The sequence below is a fragment of the Melozone crissalis genome, unplaced genomic scaffold (assembly GCF_028551555.1).
Source record: "Melozone crissalis strain CALT ecotype California unplaced genomic scaffold, PUWL_Pcris_2 ptg000018l_1, whole genome shotgun sequence".
In the NCBI taxonomy this organism is placed as follows: Eukaryota; Metazoa; Chordata; class Aves; order Passeriformes; family Passerellidae; genus Melozone; species Melozone crissalis.
The window spans coordinates 31642935-31655632 of record NW_026535796.1 but is presented as its reverse complement, the minus strand read 5'-3'; the positions used below and the strand labels follow the sequence as shown (position 1 = coordinate 31655632).

The 12698-nt window shown below is 43.9% G+C and overlaps 1 protein-coding gene across 2 annotated transcripts in view; it reads left to right on the top strand.

Moving 5' to 3' along the window:
* Window positions 1-1496: 1496 nt before the first annotated feature.
* Window positions 1497-12698, top strand: part of BAZ1A (bromodomain adjacent to zinc finger domain 1A) — a 65577-nt gene continuing 54375 nt past the window's right edge. The window contains exons 1-3 of one of the 2 annotated variants that reach the window (XM_054275879.1): window positions 1497-1591; window positions 2865-3014; window positions 9940-10218. In XM_054275879.1, coding sequence (XP_054131854.1) covers window positions 2902-3014; window positions 9940-10218 — 392 coding nt within the window. In that variant the 5' untranslated portion in view covers window positions 1497-1591; window positions 2865-2901. Of the gene's footprint in view, window positions 1592-2155; window positions 2185-2864; window positions 3015-9939; window positions 10219-12698 lie in introns of those variants that run through there. The other variant, XM_054275880.1, reaches the window with a different exon arrangement.

The window sequence follows — 12698 nt, the reverse complement described above, 5'->3', positions numbered from 1 at the left end:
ATGCCCACTTAGTAGACATTTAGCTGGCATCATAAAAACCTGTTCTAGGTCCTGCTGACCTTATTGGAAGAAGATCCAGAGCCTGGATTTGTAGATTTCAAAGAACAAAGGTGAAAACTAAATTAACTGCTCCTCTCTGTCCTAAGAACATGAAAACACAGTGCAACCCTATTACTCAGTGAGGATCTGTTCACTGGAAAATCACTGAGGGAATAATGAGGGGGGAAGAACATGAGGAGGAGGAAAAGGTGAGAAGAAAAGAGAAAGAGGGCAAGAGAGAGTGAAGAGGAAAGGGGAATTTGCTTTTGATGTCACAGTTCTATCAGCTCATGCATTTTTCATGGATACCAACTAGTGCTAAAATAATGCTGTGCTGACAATACAAGCATGAAAAAAAGCAGCCAGGTTCCCAAATATCAGGACATTGGCTTAAAAAAATTTACAAAAATTTGTAACTCAAAGCTTTCTTTCCCTTCTAATTCGTAAGCCTTTTGGGGCTGCCTATTACAGCATTTCTCTCAAACTTGAGATTTATTATTTTTAAGGTGACCTGAGGTTCCAATTTAATTGCAGTTGCTGAAGAGCTTAAAACAAAGCTAAGTGTTGCAAAATCGCTGCAACCCTGAGCTGGCAACACTAAATGTCATAAGCATGGTGTACTATACAGTTTTGAGCAAAGTTGACTAAAAATTACCAGATGTTAGATACAAGTGCATTAATTAAAGTAGCATTTGTGCCCTTTGCTAGAAAGAAAATAAAAACTGAAAGGGAAGCCAGCTGGTAAAGGAAAATAAACTGGTAGGACTCAGGAGTTAACCTGGTTTGCAGTTCAAGCTTTGTAAACTTAATTTGAGGAAGTGAACATTAACATTTTTCAGTGTTTTTGATTAAAACCCGACCTTTTAAAATAAAGTAATTAATGGATTGCATGTATACATTCTTTTAGGTTTTAGTCACACATGCTACAGCAGCACCGATTGCTGCCTTTACTTGCAGAAGAAGAAAAACCATGCACAGGTGCGGGAAACAGCACCGGACCTTTATTTGCAGGAACGGCATTTTCAGTTGAATTATTTAGGTATCAGCCTTCAGATATTAACCTCCTCAATAGTTCTAGGGACTTTCTGCAGTTACTCTGTAGATTTTTTTAATATAAACACTTCACTTAGTTCTGGTTAATTACAATGGATGTGGACTTTCTGTGGTTTTTGTCTCCCAACCTGGAGAGCACTCTTAGGAACGCAATTAATTTAATACTCCAGTTTTAATTACCAGTGACACTGTAAATGCATTAGTGTTTTAAAAAAAGGTAATGAAAAATGAATACATTAATGAAACCATTTAATGATATTTCTGGTGAACTGGAAGGAAAAGCGATCTTAGGGGGCCAACGTACAACCCTCACGCTCATCTTAATTATACACAATCGCACTTTCTGCAAAATACACCCGCACGCCCCCGCCCGCGCCGATAGCACCGTGGCTCGGGGGCTGTAACTGAGAGCAACGTGCCCGGCCCTGCGCTGTCAAACGCCGAAATCCGCCGGGATCGGCCCCGCAGGAGACGCGCCGGGGCCCCGCTCGCAGGGCAGGTACGAAGGGCAGAGAGGGGTGGCTCCGGGTCCCTCTGGGGCCGGCGGTTTCACAGCTGCTCGGCGGCCCCTCGGCACCGGCTGCTGCCGCCGCGGGCGGAGGCGCGGGCGGGCAGCACCGCCCGCCGCAGGCTCGGCCGCCCCGCCGAGCCGTGACCGCCGTGCCGGGGTCGCCGCGCTAAAGCCGCCCGCAGCCCGGCCCGGCCCGGCCCGGCCCGGCCGCAGCGCCGCGCCGAGAGAGCCGCCTTCCCCCCCGGCAGCGGGGCTGCGCGCACCCCCCGCACCGGAGGTCTCCGCTGATAATTCAAAAATGGAGGATGCGCCCTCTCAGCCATTAATTAATAATGTAGCTCGCTGTCTTCCTGTGTGACACACGCTGGAAGGCACCGAGCGGCCAATAAAGATGTAGGGGAGAGCAGGGGAAGGCTCCTCCCCGCAGCTCTTCCTGATTGAGGGCTTGAAGAAGTAGATCAAAAACTTCCCAGGAGCCGGCAGGGGGGGGCGGGGGGGGGCTGAGGAAAGGGAAGAAACGCGGCGAGGGGGACCGCGCTCCGCACCGACCGAGCAGCGAGCAGAGCCTGCGGCCGCACCAGGTAGGCAGGGGGGGAGAGAGCCCCGCAGCCCCCGCCGGACAGGCCGGAGGCCGGGCTGCCCCCCGCGCCGCGGCCGCGCTGTCCCGCGGCGGCGCAGCCCGGCAGGCGGCGGGCCGGGGCGAGGCGCGGGGCGGGAAGGGCGAGGACCCTAGTTGGGCAGCGACCCGGCAGGAAGGGAAGGAGGGAAATAAGTGGTCGGCGCTGCCCCTCCTGGGTGTTTGCTTTGCGGAGAGGAGGAGGAGGAGGCGGAGGCGGCGGGGGAGTGGAAGTTGGTGTCCGGCCCGGCGTGTGTGGGTCAGAGGCGGGGGAAGGGGGTGACCCGAAGGCAGGGGCGCCGCAGGAGACAAAGCGCGGCCGGGGTATCCCCGAGCCGAGCACGTTGCGCGGCTGGCGCGGGGGTTGCCGCCTCCGCCCGCCGCTCGGCGTCATGGCCCCATTGTGAGGCGGGCGGAGGCGGAGGAAGGTGCCGCCGTTGGTCCGCGCGCAGTCCCAGGCAGGCAACGGCGTGTCGGGCACACAAAAGGCTCCGCCGAGCCGCCACCGCCGCTCCTGCTCGCTCCTGCCTTGGCTCCCCCGGGAGGAGGGACACGCCGGGCCCGTTCCCTCCTCCCCGGGCTGGTGGGCGCCTCTGCCTCGCTTAATCCCTCTGTGTTTTTTATTCTCCCCCGTACCCTCTGAAGCCGATCCTGGGGCAGGAAGAGAGCCGGGAGCAGGGCAATGCCGCTGCTGCACCGAAAGCCCTTCGTGAGGGTGAAGCCCCCCGCCGACCTCCGGCCGGACGAGCGTGTTTTCTACTGCAGGGTCACTAACGAGATCTTCAGGAACTACGAGTAAGAAACAGCCCCGCGTCGGTGTCCGCGTCCCTATGTCCGTCCTGCACTCCCCCGCCAACCCCCCCGCGCTCCGGCGGCGGCGGGCAGGGAGCGGCTGGAGCCCCCAACGCTCTGACACCTGGGCGGGCAGGGAGGGAGGAGAGGGGATTCCCCGGCTCGCTGCGGGGAGCCTTGCCGGGGGGTGTGAGTGGGGGACCGCGGCTGGCGCCGAGCCTGTGCCCTCGCGAGGGGGATGGGAGAAGAGAGGGCGGATCTCTCGCCTGGGGCAGGGATTCCCCTGCCCCTCCTCGCCGGGGGTACCCCGCAGCCCCCTTCGCCCTCGGGGAAGGAAGACAGTCGGCTCCTTCCCCCTTCCTTCTCTCGCTCCTTCCGCGGTGTCGCCCCTGCCCCCGCCGGGGAAGTGAAAGTTGCGCGTGTGGGAGGCGGCGGGCGGCAACGAGCGTCTGCCGGGCTCGGGCTCTCCCTCCCGTCCGCCCCCGCCGGCAGCCGCGTGTCGGCGGCGCTCGGCGCTAGGCCGCCTGCGGAAGGGGCCGCGCCGGGCCCGCGTTCAGCCGGCGCAGCGGGGCCGCCCGCCCGGCGTGTGCCGGTGCCCTATTGTTGTGCTGACGGCCGGGCGGGGGTCACTGGCTGCCGGGCCCGCCGGGCTGCTCCGGGCTGGGCTCCCCGGCCGGCTCCCGCCGCGGTTAACCCCTTGCTGGCGGCCCTCGCCGCGCCGCCCAGGGCCGCGCTCGCCCCGCCTCCGCGGGGAGCTGCCGGCTGCTCCGGTTGGAAATGGCCGGCGGGCAGCGCGGCGCGGCGCGGGGTCGCTGCACCTGTCCGGCGGGGCAGGGGTCCCGCCGCCGGAGCTCTCCAGTGCGGCACAGCCGAGGGTTAAACCCCGCCTGAAGCCCAGCGAGCGCACCTGTCGCCTTAGGAGCTTTTTTCCTAGCGAGGCTTTTATCGCTTCTTCTATCGCTCTCATATCCTTTATATATTTTTCTTCTTTTTTTTTTTTTTTTCCCCCGCGTGTACAAAATTGAACAGGATAGGTAAAATTCCCGTTAACGAGTGAAGGCGGATGGCACGGGTAGTCCCGAACTTGCAGCCACTCACTTCACCGCTTGTAAGAACAATGGACAGAAAGTATTAGCAAGACGTTTTTCAAAAGCCGATAAATTACAGGTTTTCACCACCGGTCTGATCCAGCAACATTCCCACCTACAAAAGGCCCCCACATCCAAACTATAATTTTTTAAAGATGTGCAGACTAACGAGGTTAAATCTAAAATGCTTTTAGTTTGCACATATGAAATAAAAGCACACCTAAATCTTTTTCATGTTTAGACTTGTTTTTGTTGTTCAAATACACTCAGCTTAATAAAATTTTAAAGAAGCTGGATTAGGTAACTTTGAAGGGTAATGCCTTACTTTTCCCTGAACTATATACTCTCAGGGTCCTGATTATGTTTTTGGGAGTTCTGTAAGGAGTATTTTCCTTATAGGGTGTATAAGAACCCAACAAGGGAGAGGTGACAGCCTCCTGTTTCTGTAGGAATTAAGTCACCCTCCCCCAGCTTCTGATATTGCTTTGCTTATATTGATATTGATTTGTTTATTCTGATAAGCTACTTTTCTGGATACAATTATTATCACATCATTAGATGACACTAATGTATTTGTTGACACAGGGAAATATGTTTCAGGTACATGTAGTTTTACTACAATTTCGGTTATGAAAAGTATCCTTTTAAAATGGCTCAAAATGTTTGGTGACTATTTGAAGTATTCTGACAGGCATATTTATACTGCAGAGGTGTTGTCAATAAGTATGAAAGACCAAATTCCTTGCTTAACCAAAGTTCAGGAATTAAGGAGTAAATTTAGATGTGTTCACACAGGCAATCCCTAGAAATGTCAGGAGGTGGTTAGCTGAGAGGTCAGGCCTTAGAATGTGGTATTTGGGAAGACTCCACAGAAAACTCTGCTGTGCTTGTTTTTTGTGTATGGGGGTGTGTGTGTTTTTGGTAATGGGTTTGTTTTTGTTGGTTTTGTTTTCTGACCCTTTTGTTAGGTTGGATAAAATTGGTGCATTGGTTTGAAAAACGTAGTACTTTCTTTACCTAGCAAAGTGTTCTGGCACAGATGGGTTGTACGTTTAGGTTACTGTTAGTTATGGCATAATCTGCTGGAGAACATAAGGTTGGTCATCTTTTAGACAGCTTTAAAGGTTCTGATCCTTTAAAACATCAGCTTTCTCTGCTGATTGATAATGCCTTCTGAAAATAATATTACCTATTTCTTTGCCTAAGCAAGGGCAAGTAGATTAATAGGGATAGGGAGGGCCCACTTCTTTAAAATTGTATTAGCTGTTTCATGAAAGAAAGCCATTGTCTAAGTCAGACTTCTCTGAATCTACTATTTGAGGGGAGAATTTAAAAATTCCATAGTCCAACTAGATGAAGAGTGCTGTACAGATATATATATATGATAATCTGAATTCACCCCCTACATCAACTGTATGAATGCTTTTAACTATTACAAACAGTTAAGACTCAAGCTGGTTTTGTGTTTGTTTTTTGTTGGGTTGTCTGGTGGGTTTTTGGCAGAGCACAAACTTAGTGGTGCAAAGCTGCTTTCATGCATGTGTCAGCTTTAGTAGAGTTGATTAGAAATCACACATTAGTATTACTCTTTTCTATATAAGAAATGGTTATACTAATATGAGAAAAATTTGGCAAGACTAGTATTTTGTAAAGTGACTTTCCTGTAAAGAATGTATTTCCTCTTTAATTCGAAATACAATCACATAATTTTGTAATCCTTTCAGAAGGGAGAGCCACGTCCAGTTGTATTTATCCTCAGTAACAGAAACTGGGAAAGCTGATGTTTTCCATGCTTGGTTACATTCCTGGTTAGAGGGACAGACCAGCAAGGAGAGTCTGTGGGGTCAGAGTAGGAAAATCAAGTACGGATGTGCATGAGATATATGGAATGCATGAAAAACATATTGAACCAGTGGGATGCTACCACCAGTCTTTGACACCTTGTCTGTGACAGTTAATAGCTGATAGAAATGTGCAGAGAAAGCTACTGCTAAAGTGTGGGAAATCTTGTATATGAAGATAGTTTGAAAAAGACAATGATGAGTAGTATAGACACAGTGGTGGGAACGTTTCTCATTCTAGAATGTGAGAGCAGGGGAAGAGCAGTTTCTCCTTACCTTCAAAACTTAGTGAAACTTCTTTAGAGGCTGACCTGTAGAGCTCTTGGTTACAGTCAAATAGAGATCTTTCAAAAGGCTTTTTAAAAGCCCTTAGTTAAATTAGGTGAATTTTCCTCTTTTCTTGGAGAGAAATTCATCACTTAAAATGTATTCCTTAATGCATAATTAACCTACAAATGTTAAGGAATAAATGCATTTATGATGGGTTTTTGTTTGTTTTGTGCATTATTTGTAATGCTAGTTCTTGACTGCTTCTGAGACCAAAAGTATAAGAAAACTCTGATCCAGAATGGCAGTTAGTCTTCTCTGATTACCCTCCTGTTATACACTACATTACTTGTTCTAACATATGCTAAGAAAATGAATGGAAGTAAATATTAGCAATAAATGCTCTCGAAGCACACTAAAAATATAGTCAGTCTTAAAATCAAGAGGAATATTTGGTTAGTTCAAGAAAAAGCTGTAATTACGAGGCTGATTTTTATATCCATTGCAAATGCAGTCAGCACAGAGGTTGCCAGTAATTTATTTCTTGCTTCTGTTAATGACCTGCCTCCTATCAAATACCTACTGAGTAGTGGCATTAAACTACTACTCAATGATTTGATGATAATTTTACAGTTTGCCTTACCTTGCATAGAAAACTAACTAATTAAATGAAAAGAGGCATCCAGCTGAGAAGTTGGTGTTAATTACAACTACAAAGACAAATTAGTTTTTAGTCCATGCTGCTCGAGTAGTTGAGTTGGTGTGGACATCACCAGGGTGCTGCAGTTGCATTGGACATCTCGAATGCAGATGCATCCATGCAAGTGACCTTTGTGGATGTGTTTTGTATGAACTTCTCCCTCCATGTTGCCAAGAGCCACAGAGATCTTGAACCAGCAAGGAAGCCCCAGAAACCATAATACCCTAGATAAAGACATAGGTAACGCTTGAGATGTGATGTAGCAGCAGATGCTCTTGCTGTTGTGAGGTTAAGTTGGGTGTAGAATATGATCAAGGGCATTATCACCCTTCAAGTAAAGGGAAAGAGTATCACTGCTGCTGCTGCTTCCTTGGTTTGGTAGATGTTGTGTCTTTGTCAAGTGTTTTGTGATAACTGATGTCCCCTGGAGAGAGACAGGGACAGAAGGAGTATATTTAGTGGTATACTGTGGGATTTTGTTTTCTTTCAAACCAAGTTAAAGTGAGATCCTTAAAACATTGCAGTGAAACTCTCCTAACAGACTAAGCCACAGATGGTTTTGATGTACTGTAGGTAAAGATAGCTAAATAATGCTTTCAAAATGGAATGTAGCTGTTTTTCACACTATTTTTTTTCTTCCCTGTAAACTCACAGGGGAAAAATCTACACAAAACAAAAGAGGAAATGAGGGAGAATGAAACTAGATACACAAAATATGCTCATGTGTAAATGGAACATATTTACTTCAAATATGTTTCAGTTCAAGTAATCTTAGCATTTTGTACTTGTAATAATCATGGATCAGGAATTTTTAGAAAGAGGTTTGTTGACTGGGATTTTTAAATTTTTTTTTCATTGTTTTTTTAATTTTTTTTCTCCTTTAAGTTCAGTGCTGCTGCTTTAAATAGCATGACTGCCTGGTGTCCCCTCACAAAGAATAACAGCAGCTCTTAAAGGGACACTGTCTCTGTCTCTCCCTTGCTCTCTGATGCTCCCTTGCCTTTTTTTTTTAGTTTTACTTTTGTAGTTTTAAAAAAATTATATTCTGGTACATTTTTAGTAACTCTTTAGAGTGTTTTTCTATTTCCTGGCTAAAGATAGTTATCAAGAGCCTCTTGGGTAAGTGAGACACAAAAATATATTTAGAAATACAGCTGAATGAAGATTGAAGTAGGTGCTACTTTATCCATTGAATATCCATCCATAAAAATTACTTCATTCTAATACAGAAATATTGAAATGTAGGGCAAGACAAGACCTGAAGAGATCACATTTCATCTATTCTGTCACCTCACAGAAAAACCCATCTAAATCTAAACTCATGAAACAGATTTTTGTCTAACCTGTTCTTTAATATGTTTAAATAAGTATAATACACAATAAAGATGCACAAAGAATGACTGACAGCCATCTGTTCTTCATATCTTGAAGAATAGTTTATCTAATTCTCTCTCCTTTGTTCTTGTCCTTTTTGTCTTTAGAGTAAACAGCCCCACATTATCCATATACTGTCAAATATATTAAATAGATAGCAGGATAGCAGATGATACAAAAATCTGAAATTCTGTAGCTATTAAATATTATTCAGATAATTTATCTATCCCTTCCTCTTCTGTCCTTCTTGCAGCTGATGGTTCTTCCTAAAGCATATCTTGCTCAGAGGAATCCTGTGCTCATACAGAAAGGATTATCTGAGCCAAGACCCTTCATTGTCCTCAATCTGAAATTTCCATTTTCATTTACAAAATGTTATGGTTCATCTGTCCATCTGCAGTGAACACTGTCATCTGCATCAGTGTCACCGATGAACATTTGCCAGCTTGAGTTTGCAGGGAGACTGCAAGAAAAAACTGACTGTGAACTGTCCAATTCTCTTAACCTCATTACTAGAAATTATTTGAACAGGTCTATCCTTTTAAAAATGGGAACAGTGTGGTTTAGTTTTGGTTTTTTTGTGAAGGGAATGAAATGAAACTTCAGTATAGGCATCTGATGTAGCATGCAATTGACTGAAAGTACTGTGTGCTTTGAAATAGCTATGTTGGACTGATAAAGCTTTCTGAGCTTGGTTTGTCATGGGTATTCAGTAGTTATCAATACTAGTCCATTAATATTTGTAAAGGCACCTAAAAGCATTGTCTGAACTGGGGCATATTGAAAGATTGCTTTGCTGTCTGATCACTGATCCATAGTATATGATATGTTTTAACATGGCTTTGTGAGTTGATGCATCATCTACTTCATTTAGAAAATGTTTTAATAAGCTGCTGTTCTTCTGACACCTGTCAAAAATGGGCAGATTTTGACTAATGAAAGCTCTTCATTCTTGATTCCAATATAATAGCTAGTAAGCAAGCAGTAACAACAATGCAATTTTAGCCTTAATTGGAAATGTGTGGAAGGAGGAGAATCAATATTTACTAACGGAACTAGGGAGGAAAAGAATCTGTAGGAAAAAATATTTCAGTGCTTTTTTGTAAGAGCTATGCAAACAGTGAAGGAATAAAAACTATTTAGAGAACTACTTGACATTAATTTTTTGCCTCTCCCATCTTTTAGTTTGTGAGTTAAGGCACTCAAAATCTGGAACTTATTCAAGTTGCAACATGTTTCTGTGATCTTAAAGTTATTTCGTGTTTGAACAGTTTTAGGCGCTCGTCTTACAAATATTTGTGGAAATGGGGGATATGCAAGTATGATATGACACCTATTAAACCCAGTGTGCTGATTATTATGCAAAAGGCTTCTTGTACACGAATATTTGTCTGCAGCATGTCTAAGTCTTGATTCTCTTACTGTAGTCTGTAATGAGAGGAGACTTTGGTTGTACAATAGCAATTTACCATGCCTGAAAAACGTCAAATACCCCTTGATATCTACAAACTGTAGAGGAGTAGAGCTGCTTTTGCATTTCATGCTGTAAAAGATATTTGCAATTTGCTGCTATATTAACTGTGAGCAAGTTTAAAATATTAGTCAGAACTCAACTGGTTTCTTTTTTTCTTCCCCCTCCGACCTTTCTTCCTTTCCAGTGATTTTTTTGAACGCACCATTCTGTGCAACAGCCTTGTGTGGAGCTGTGCTGTCACAGGTAAACCAGGACTCACATATCAGGAAGCTCTGGAATCAGAGAAGAAAGCCAGACATAATCTTCAAAGTTTTCCAGAAGCACTCATCATTCCAGTTCTCTACTTGGCCACCCTTACCCATCGCACCCGCCTGCATGAGATCTGTGATGAAATCTTTGCTTATGTCAAGGATCGGTATTTTGTGGATGAAATAGTGGAAGTACTTAGAAATAATGGTGCAAGGTAAGTATATTTAAAAACACTAATTTTTGTTTGTGTGTGCATTTTTGAACCCAAACCCCAGGGTAATAAACTCCATCAAACAAATACATCCAAGCGAGGTGTGATGCTTCAGTTGGCGATACTATTACTGCGCTTCCCTAGTTTAATTAAGGGCAGGATTGCGTTGCTTGCTTGATACCTTCCCTCAGCTTTGAAGCAGCTGTGGAGACATGACAGTGTTCTCAGGTCTTGACACTGCATGTTTTTTGGTCTGTGTGGTGGATTTGCAAAGGAATGTTGGTTTTTGTGAAAGGTGGTTTGTTTGTAGAATAAGATTTAGTGAGAAATTAGGGGAAGATACAAATTTAAAAAGCACACAACAATTTTGATGAATCATTCAGAATTAATGGCCAAACTACTGAAAGCTTAAAATAACTGATAAATGTTGGATTTTTACTTCTTAGGTAGTGCAAAAATTGTGATTGCATTTTCAGTGAAGTTGGGAATTAATTGTATAATATTTATAATAGTTGATTATCTGGAATTTTGGTTGATAGGAGTTTCTTCCCACTCATAGTTAATGTTATTCTTACTGTTATACTGGTGTATTTACTGCAAATGTTTTTATTGCTGTCTTGGACCGATTAAAACCTTGGAAGAATTTTAAGCTTCAGATGCATTCTTTCTCATATCATTGGTACATATGCTCTATAGCAGAAATAAGCTTGAGTCTTTGTTTAAAGCAGCTTCTAGGGGAGGTCTAGAAAAGGTTCATATTTTGTCTAAATGAGTTTACTGTTTTACCTGATTGAGGCTTAAGATGTGAAAAAACATGCTTAGCTTGGATGTACCTGCAGAATGGGTGCTAAAGCCTTTGTGGGTTCAGCTGTTGCTGCTGGGGTTTTTGTTGTTTGTAGGGTCATTGTATTTTGCTTTTTTTCAGGAGGTAGGTGACAGCTTACACTTCAGAGTAGAAGGCACTCCTCTGGGTAACCTGATACTTAGTGCATAGACTGGTGTTTGTTGGGTGACAGGAGCAGGCTGCTTCAAAGGGATCATTGGAGAACAGTTATTCTCAGTTTTTGTAGTGGCTGATCCAGATATTATTTATGGCAAATTTTGTACTACATCAGGGAGAAAAATCTCAATGCACTGCAGGAGATAAGTTGTAAGGGAATTGGTATGGTTATGTACATAAGGTCAGTGCTTAGAGAAAAGCTTTCCTTCTCTTCACTGCTCTATTCTTTTCAACCAGTGAAGTGCCAGTCTGCAAAGCCAGGATGAGAGCAGCTTCAGTAGAGTTACTGCCTTCTGTATGGAAAACCTATATCCAAAGTTTCTTTCTCTCTTTCTCATCTTTATACTTGTCAAATGACTAGACTCAGGATACCACTGGTATTGCAGTATTTTGCTTAGAGAATAAGGTGTTTGTTTGTTTCATTTGTTTATTTAGGAACCCAAATATTATGAACTGTCAGTATTGTTCAGCTGTTCTTTTTCTTTTGCTCAATGAAATGCCTTAATATCTTCAAATGTAGAAAACAGTTAGTTTCCAAAACAACAGCAAAAAAATTATTGTTCTTCTAAAAGGTTTTTCCCCTCAAGAATAACTCTTTCTGTTACTTTTCTAAAATATTTGCATGTGTGCATTGTAGCTTTCCAAAGATGTTTCCAAAGGTATAGCTGTGATATCACCTTAAGAGAGTGCTGCGGGTTTTTTACCAGCTTTTAATTCAAACATCTTGTTTACTTGAACTTGTGTTGAGATAAACACAAAATTGTTAGATGTGTATGTTCTACTTTCACTGATCAGTGCATGTATAGGATATAAGTTAAATTTCTTGAGCCTCTGAGATGGATACCTTTCAAAAGATTTAAAGTTTCAAATAAAATTTATTTCCATCACAAATTAGCCTGCTAGAGATTGTATGTTTTAAACTACATAAGTATAAATTGGTGTAAAATGAAGAATAAAAAGCTTTCCTTAGCTGATTGTATGCCACTGATATTGCAGACAAAGGTATAGCAGGGAACTAGTTCCGACCTTTAATACTAAATCCAGGAAACACTGCAAATAGCATGGTAATGCAGAGGGACTTTCATGCTCAGAGGTACATAATTAAAGAATACCAAGTGGGAGGAGGTGAGGTGTAGTTATTTGTGTGCCAATTAACAGTTGACTTTGCCCTGCATGTTGGAGTACTGCATTGGGGATTAAGTGTACCAGCTCACGTTACTTGTACATAAGACGGCTTTCAGCAGAGCTGTTAGCATGCATTTGTCATTTGCAGCTACGGTTTTGGGATCTTTTCTAGAAAAAGTTACCACAGTCCATCTGTATTGTAATAGCATCCTATGAGAGCAACAGAATTTGGCAGATCATGAAAACCCAGTTGTTTTGTGGTGTTGTAAATTCTTCCGCTGCTTTTAAAGTTTTTTGCACATGTAATGTCAGCGGGATTTTTTGGTTTTCTGAGATCTGTGCATCATTTAATTCCAAG